Source organism: Astatotilapia calliptera, chromosome 10 (genome assembly GCF_900246225.1).
Source record: "Astatotilapia calliptera chromosome 10, fAstCal1.2, whole genome shotgun sequence".
In the NCBI taxonomy this organism is placed as follows: Eukaryota; Metazoa; Chordata; class Actinopteri; order Cichliformes; family Cichlidae; genus Astatotilapia; species Astatotilapia calliptera.
The window spans coordinates 26,043,101-26,051,881 of NC_039311.1; the positions used below are offsets into that span (position 1 = coordinate 26,043,101).

At 41.7% G+C, this 8,781-nt stretch overlaps 1 protein-coding gene across 1 annotated transcript; it reads right to left on the reverse strand.

Moving 5' to 3' along the window:
* Positions 1–403: 403 nt before the first annotated feature.
* On the reverse strand, positions 404–6,510 carry LOC113031233 (uncharacterized). The gene is made up of 5 exons (XM_026183247.1): positions 5,630–6,510; positions 4,795–4,846; positions 2,659–2,814; positions 2,319–2,414; positions 404–1,019 (listed from the first exon to the last, which is right to left on the reverse strand). Exons 1-5 carry the CDS (start codon positions 5,731–5,733, stop codon positions 702–704), a joined length of 726 nt encoding a protein of 241 aa, XP_026039032.1. The 5' UTR covers positions 5,734–6,510; the 3' UTR covers positions 404–701.
* Positions 6,511–8,781: the final 2,271 nt, after the last annotated feature.

The window sequence follows — 8,781 nt, forward strand, 5'->3', positions numbered from 1 at the left end:
TTTATTTTATTTATACACACACACACACACACACACACACACACACACACACAGGAAAAAAGAACCACGTCAATTCAACATTGTTCACAATGATTTATTTTAAACAGCTTTTTTGTGAATCACACATTTAGCAGATTCCTTCTCTGAACACAGTGAGCTGAAATCTGTTCTACATTCAGTGGATAGAACTTGGATAAAATTTCAGTCACAACAGCCTTATATAATAAAATTGCATCCAAATTGGCATGCTTGATAAAACTCTGTAAAACTGGCATATTGATGCTAACAACAAGAAAAATGTACCTGCCATACAAAGAATAAAAGTGGCTCAAGTGAACGCAGTACTTTACCTTTTCAGAAAAGGTCAAATGACAAAAATAAAATTAAGATCCCAAAAAGATATAAATCCTGAAAAAAAAAAACATTTGCACTGTGACATAGTTTTTGAACATCTTATTTTGATTCCAAAAAATTGGGAAGATTATAACTAAAGAGTGACCAAAAAACATCCATAATGATACTCTCCCATTTACACCTTAATGTGAATCTGGAAAGTTAATACAAAAACACAGTTTATGGTACAAACATTATTTATGAACAGGAATGTCAAAACAATGTAATGTCGCAACTGAACCTTTTGATGAGCATTACATGTCACTTAACAAGTCTAACACTTTAAGAACAGCCCTGTGAAATTTTGTCTACAATGAACAGAGGTCATTCTTCAGTCTTTGAACCTTGACAGAAAGGTTTCCTGGATCCAGCTCCATGAACACTTTTCGAAATGCTTCAAATGTGCATTTGAAATTCTTGGGGTATTTCAGATCCAGAGCATAGCACAGTCCCAAAAGATAGCAACAGGCTTTGCTCAGATTCCCAAGTTTGCCCAGAACAGTAACGCCTTCAATAACAATACCCACATCAGTAGGTTCGCCTGACCTGTCTTGATTCTGCAGCAGGTAAATCTTCATCACCTCCTCAGCCAAAGCCTCTTCAACAAAGACAGCATCAGCACCGTCCTTTAAAAAGAGAAACAACTGTTTTAAGCTCACATATTTCCAAACATTGAAACAAAAAGTTTCATTTGTATGACATCACCGGTACTCATAATATGTAGACACTGTGCTCCAAAATCTTATAGCAATAGCAAATGCTATTCTTTTGTATGCTTTGAAGTGTTTTTTTTTCTTTAGAACAGTATCTTAAAACTTTTCTATGATCTCACAAGCTAAAATAAACTACCGTAATTGTCGGGCTATAAGCCGCTACTTTTTGCACCAGCTTTGAACCCTGCGGCTTTTAGTCAGGTGCGGCTTTTCTATGGATTGTCCATGATTTTTGTCATATCGTAAGATTTGTTTTGTTTGTTCCGCTGTTGCCTGGCGGAAGGGCATGTGATCAGACACACAGTATCGGGGTTCAAGAGTGGTATGTTGGTCACATGTCCATCCGCCAGGCAACACAGTGCCGTACAAGTAGCGCGAAAAACAAACTTCAAAGTAGCGCTACGCGTTCAGCGGGAGGCGTGGATGACGAGCGGTGATAAACTTGCGAAAAGCAAGTTATGCTCAATTCCACCGGTGGATTCTGACAGCGTGGAAAAGTGTGAAAACATCCACGATCACCAACGGATTTGAAGGGCTGGACTGTTGCATGATGGAGAGGAGGACACCGCCACGGCCCTTCTGAGGGTGTTCGACTCTGACATTGACAATGAGGATTTCTTTGGTTTTGAAAGTGACAACGAAGGAAAGAAGCTGAGAGTGGATGACGAAGCCATCCTGAGCCTGTTCGTTTCCGACACTGGAGGAGAGGACTTTGGTGGTTTCAGTGCGCAGGAAGAAGAGAAAGATGATGGTGAATGACTGACTTTTCTTCTTGTTAAAGCCGTTTCGCTGCACCTGAGCCTAAAAGGTAGTCCGAATCTATTTTTCTGGTGTGCTGCAGGTTATTGTTATGTACTACATTTGTTACTCATTTATGAAGCACAGTACATGTGTCCTACTTGTAATTACCACTACTTGTACATATACCTAAAAAGTTATGCAAATATGTACCCATAACTTGTTTTTCAAGGTATTAATAAAAGGGGTGTGTCTCCAAACAGCCATCTCTTTCCTGACAATTCCCTTTGTGCATATTCTCTTACATATGATAAGTCAACATTGAAACACCTGCGGCTTTTGGTCAGGTGCGGCTAATGTATGTACAAACCAGGATTTTCCCCTGATTTTAGCTTGTGCGGCTAATATTCAGGTGCGCTTTGTAGTCCGGGAAATACGGTACTAATATTCCTAAAACAGATTTATTGCACCAACCTCAAAGGTTTTGATTAAGGCACTTGGATCCTCTCCCAGATGGTCAATGAAACATCTGATGATGACTTCTCGTTTTTTCTCGATGGAATTTCCACTCTGTAAAACAGGAAGTCTCAACTGAGGCAAAATTTGCACATTTAAAACATGACTTACCATTTCTAGCTTAAACATAACTATTTTTTTTCTGTTGTTGACCTGTTTTCACACCCACCATCAAGGTAAGAACACCTGTGGAGCTAAAATATTGAACAGAAACCTAAGAAAAGCCGTTTTTAGTGGAAGGGCCTCTTCAATGCTGTGTTGGAACGTTTTTGTGGTTAGAAAATGCAATCTTCCTTACCTGAAGCAGAAGGTTTAACTGTGCCCTGTGGCGTTGTCCAGCAGCACCTTTCTTGGCTTGAAACAAGGACAGGAGTTTGGATGAATACAAGTCCAACGATGACATGAACTTTGGTTCAAGGTTCAGGGTCGTGATCCTATGAAACGCTGCACTGACCTGGATGGGAGAGGACAAAAAATCTGAAGGCCAAAATTCTGATTCAATCAAAAAAAATAAATAAAAAAATAAAAATCTACCATTTTTTGCAACCTGGACCTTATTTTCTAACATGCAAAAGATTAATTTACACATCCAGACATAAATCCATATAAGTGGAGTTTCTCAATATGCAGACTAAACCCTTAACATAAAGTATTATCTTCCACTAAGCTTCTAAATTTTATGTTATGAATTGCTTGCACTATTTCCCTGTGAGATTGTATAATCTTAGAGGGAAGAGGCGGAGCCAGGTTGCCCTCTGAACCATCGTCTGCCAGGCAGCGATGCGAGAGGAACACACCGCTGAAGTGGCGCACATATTCAGAATCGTGTCAGCGGCTTTACAGAGAAAGCCTTTCAGCTCCTCTGGCAGCTCTGCTTCCTCCACCTTCCTGGAGATGACAAACGCTAGCAAATCAGTGTTGTTAGTCAATGCAGCTGACTGAACAGTGCATTGATGTGCGCGATCAGTGAACCTTGCTATCAGCTGGTCAAGTTTGGCGGGCTTGGTCATTTTGGTGCCGAAAACTGAAGCGAGGCTCGGCTCCAGAGGGGGAACAGGCGGAAAACTCCGGTCTGTGAAGCCCTCTGTGAAGCCCTAGGTAGAGACCGGCGCTCTAATCTTCGCTGGCTCTGCTGCTGCCTCAGAGAGGTTGGTCATCATCCCTGGGAACTGAGGCCAGATGGGATCTGGGCAACGAGAGTGAGTGGAGCCATACCTTCCCGCCAGATCATGGCCTGTATTTATATAGCGCTTTACTAGTCCCTAAGGACCCCAAAGCGCTTTACATATCCAGTCATCCACCCATTCACACACACATTCACACACTGGTGATGGCGAGCTACATTGTAGCCACAGCCACCCTGGGGCGCACTGACAGAGGCGAGGCTGCCGGACACTGGCGCCACCGGGCCCTCTGACCACCACCAGTAGGTAACGGGTGAAGTGTCTTGCCCAAGGACACAACGACCGAGACTGTCCAAGCCGGGGCTCGAACCGGCAACCTTCCGATTACAAGGCGAACTCCCAACTCTTGAGCCACGATCATCAGATGGGGGTGGAGCAGGCTGAGGGACGGGAAGTTCCTTCTCACCAGCTGCCTCCTGGATGATGCCAGGCAGATCCAGGAGCAGCGCACCAACAACTGGGAGCGGCGTCCTTGCCGACATGTGAAGGCCAGGGGTGGATGAGCGTCGACGCTCATCCACCCTTCTGTCACCAGGCTGCCCAGCTGGGAGGCAGTGGAGCTGCCACCACTGCCGTTTTCCTCACGGTGGGTGGAATCATCCAATTCCGGCCCACCATCGAAGAACTCGATGGCTTCTTCCAGCGAGTGCCTCTCTTAGTGGGAACGCCTCCTCAGCATCAGCCTTGAAAAAGGCTGACCTCCGCTGCTTTTCCTCTGGCGGGAGGAGCTAACAGGAGCAGCAATAGGATTAAGGTGTGAGGGCAAGGTCCGCATGGTGAGGACCGAGGCAGCCCACGCAGACGGCATGTCGGTCATACGACATGATGTAGCCGGTCTGGCAGGATGGACACAGACGGATGGTCTCGCTGGACATCTTCTGGCTGGCTGAAGAAAAACGGTAGAGCCGATTTCCTGGTCTCACCGTAACTTATACTAGACCAGGGTGAGGCCCACACAGCAGGTGGGCGTGGACTAAAATACTTCAGTGCTGCGCGCACAAGGGGAATACCCACTTAAAGGGCTGCGCCTATACTCATGGTGACACTGGATGACAGGCCATGAACTCATCAATATATTTACCGAACTGAAAAATTCTCAAAATTTAGATTTGGCATTTGTATGACTAAAATAACCCACCACAAAACCAGTATAAATATTTAGGTGGTATCACCATCCACTACTCAGCTTGTATAAAACAATATCATATCCTTCCAAAATTTAACACATCAAGTCCTCTGAGTAAAATTACCTGCTTTACTTTGTAGTTGATGCAGATTTTTTTCCTGGTGGTGAAGATGGTGCTGAAAAAATACAAATCAAAACTTTATCATTACAAAACATGTCACTGAGTAATCTGCCATAACACCAATCTCTTATAAGAAAGTTTAGCTTGGATTGAAATAAACATTTATTTATGTAAATTGGGAGTAACTAGGCAAGGCAAGGCAAATTTATTTGTATAGCACAATTCAACAACAAGGTGATTCAAAGTGCTTTACAGAGAAACAAAAACAAATAAAAAGCATGATTTAAAATTGATTAAAGCAAGCAAACAAACAAACTAACAAACAAAACAGTATATAAAATCAAAACATAAAATCACAACAGTAGATAAAATCAGTAGTTAAATGTAAGTTTTGAAATTTAAGCTTAAAAGTGTGGATTTGGTGCTTTATTCAAATGCAGTAGAGAATAGGTGAGTCTTCAACCTGGATTTAAATAAACTGAGTGTTTCTGGAACTATACTATACTAACTATATACTAACTATACTGGAAATGATGGTACTTTTGGCTTGACCAAAAGGACCAAAGCTTTTTTTTTTTTCATTATTTTCTGGGATCTGAAAGGAAGTAGGGCCCCCAGTCTAAATTTACTTAAGGCCCCATAGTACTTTGGACCGGCCCTGGATGAGGTAATCTGCTGACCCGGGCGGTCCTGTCAGCGTTCTCTCAAAAACTGGCCCTGTTCGGGACAAAGCTGAAAGCAGCGTCTTATATGCTCTGAAAGACCCCACATAGAACAAGAAAGCTAAGCAGCATGGTTGCTGCTATGAACTGTTCCGCGGGAAGGTCTTCTTAGTTACCAAAGCCATTGATGACGTCTGTTCATCTCCTCCTGAACAACCTGACAGAGTGAGTCAGGCCGCGTGACTACCGCAGCTCCCGCACCGCGACTCAACAGGGCCATTTTCTAGAAATGTCTGAGCACACCTGCTTTCACGTGGTTCCTAAAATGCCCCCGATTAAACGGTCAGGTCGCTGGTACCGGGACATTCCGGTCAAATTACCCGGAACGCAGATAGCGACTCAGAACGTAAAAGGATAAAAGGGCGCGGTTTCCCGCCGCCTTGACTGGAAGACGGGTTGAAAACTTAAATTAACGTGCACAAACACGCTGCGAAAAGTGAGCCACCATGACAAACGCTTTCTTCAGAACATGTTATAAAAGAACGGTGTGGATAAAGACAGCTAATGTAAGAATTGGTCACTTACCTGAAAACGTTACCAAGTCTGCAGTGGATGTGTGTCTGTCTTGTTCAACGTGCAGAAAATCTCCCATGAGGCCATGCTCCTCGCGTGCGGTACATGCCAAAGGTCATTAGTCTTACTCAAAGTTTTAAGTTAGTATTGGGGGACAAAATTATATTGATTTTGAACCATTAATAATTAAAGTTAAAGACAATGATAAGTATGAATACCAGTGTCTCAGTTATTATGAGTACTTTCTATGAGATATATTGAGTAGATTTAAATAATGCACCCTGTGTTTCAAATACAGAATTTTTTCTTTTAAATAAACTTGAACAAAAGAGCTCAGTTCAACTCAAAAACTGGTGTTGAAAATTTAAGCATTCTTTTCAGTATTTTCAACTCAAGATAACACTTTTGTGATTTTCAAAGATTTAATCAAGGTCATCTAACTTAGAATTATAATGATATTTACTAAGCCCCTGAATAATTTTTTAGGGTGTAGGTAAGTACCCAGCATTAGCTAATTAGCACTCATCCTTGCTTGATGAGTGCTTTTTGCTTTTTCATTCACCTCAGCTTGTCATGTAAAGGTTGTGTGCAGGAAGAAGTGGAGGAATGATGGACCTAAAAGTGCAGACTCTCGGAGGCAACGTAAACTCAAAAACTAACTAAACTGGAAAACATAAACTAAGCATAATGGGAGAAAGGAGGGAAACACAGCTGAGGCAAATCAGGGCTGATGAGACAAAGGAAGCAAAACCAGACACATTAACATGAGACACGGACCTTCAAAGTAAAACAGGAAACACAGACTGAACTTCCAGACACAGACTCACAAGCAACAGAGGGAACAGAGACGTAGGACCAGGGCAGACCCAGACACTGACTGGACACAGAACAGAGTATGGAAACCCAAACTTAAGAAATACAAAATCACAAACCAAGAAGAAACAGGGAAAAATAGAAATGCAAAAGAGAAACCAAAACCGTCACAGCAATAAACCAAGATGAGAACACAAATAAAGGTACAAAACTGAAAACACTGGGTCAACGACCCAGGTACCCTAACACAGCTTTACTCATCCATTCAGGTTAACCCCATCCATCTCAGACGTCAACAACACAGATGTAAAGAAAATGTGTAGGCAAGTGCTGCTTATGTTCCTGCTGACACACGTTGAAAATCGGTTACTGGTTTCTTTGTTTCTGGATTTTATTTCACAGCTGCTCGCCGAGTACTTGGCAAAAGTTTGCAGGCAAGTTGGTGACCAAAGTGACCAATGCAATTGCAAGATGGCTTTAGTGAAACATCAGATATTTGTTTGTAACCAATTTCACTCAGCGACTGCTAGCAAATATTCACCAACCGATTAAAGAATCTCCGTCTGTTGCGTAGATCCATGCATGTTAAGCTGCTTTGCATTCACATGATTCTTTAAGCATTTTAAAAGTTGATGATTATGATCTTTAAGTTAACAGGTATCAGTCTGTAAGTTTGGCCTGTATTTGTATAGCGCTTTACTTAGTCCCTAAGGACCCCAAAGCGCTTTACACTACATTCAGTTATTCACACACTGGTGATGGCAAGCTACATTGTAGCCACAGCTGCCCTGGGGCGCACTGACAGAGGCGAGGCTGCCGGACACCCTCTGACCACCACTAGTAGGCAACGGGTGAAGTGTCTTGCCCAAGGACACAACAACCGAGACTGTCGGAGCCGGGGCTCGAACCGGCAACCTTCTGATTACAATACGAACTCCCAACTCTTAAACCACGATCGCCCGAAAACAAGTGCAGCTTATGTGTAGGTGTAGTCAGAATTTAAAGTGCAAATAGTTGCAACACTGTCACAGTGTAATATATGCAGAGTATGCAATTTTAAAATGTTTATATTGTATGAAGTTGTGTTATGTTGTATATAAATGTACGATCACCCAAATTTGTAGTTTATTACATGGTTGTACTTGTATTTCAGATGATGAAGAGTCAATCCAGTTAGTTTTTATTCACGCTAAATTTTATTAAGCTCTTGAAAAGATAAAAACTTATCATTAACCATTGTTTTGAGTAAACGCACCAATACTCAGATATTGTTTCTTTAGAGACAAACAGCTAGAGTTACTCTGAGCACCACAAATGAAACTCCATTTGCCTGTTTTAGGCTGACAAATGGATATGACCCTCCAAGTCCAGATTAGGAAAAGTGGCTGGAGGGCAGAAAACCCGATACATTTATTACCTTAAGTAGAATGACTGTGCTGAGCCTCTATTGCCTTTTTGTGTTTCAATATGTTTCAGCCTTTGCTGAGAATAGCCAGCAAAACTGTGCTAGTTTTAATGAAAGGTAATTCATTAGATTTGTTTTTGCATTTCATAGTTGTTTTAAATTAAATGTATCCCTTCAACTAGCAAATAATTAAGTAATCTTATTCCCATACAGTATAAGTAAACTGACAAGCAGATTTTCACCTTTAATTGAAGGAATTGAAAGAGGGATAAGAAAAAAATAAGAAGAGTTTAATAAACAATCTGAATCTAAAAAGAAATGAATGGAGTGATCAGTTGAGCAACACTTAGGCCTGAAAGAAGTACTTTACAGAAGACAGATAAAGTGGATGATGGCTGAATTTATATATAAAAAATGAGGCACAAACCACCTCAAGAACACGAAGGTCAGATTAGAATTTGTAAGTAAACATGTATAAAGAGTCCCCACAGTTCTGGGGGAAAAAAAATCTTTAAAACCAAGATTAACTTGTACTAA

Excerpts from the sequence above, each read along its gene's own strand:
- LOC113031233 (XM_026183247.1), bottom strand. The coding sequence starts at position 5,733 with ATGGCCCTGTTGAGTCGCGGTGCGGGAGCTGCGGTAGTCACGCGGCCT. Across the intron at positions 4,847-5,629 it reads AGACGTCATCAATGGCTTTG|CACCATCTTCACCACCAGGA; the intron begins GTAACTAAGAAG and ends GTATTTTTTCAG. Across the intron at positions 2,415-2,658 it reads AGTTAAACCTTCTGCTTCAG|AGTGGAAATTCCATCGAGAA; the intron begins GTAAGGAAGATT and ends CCTGTTTTACAG.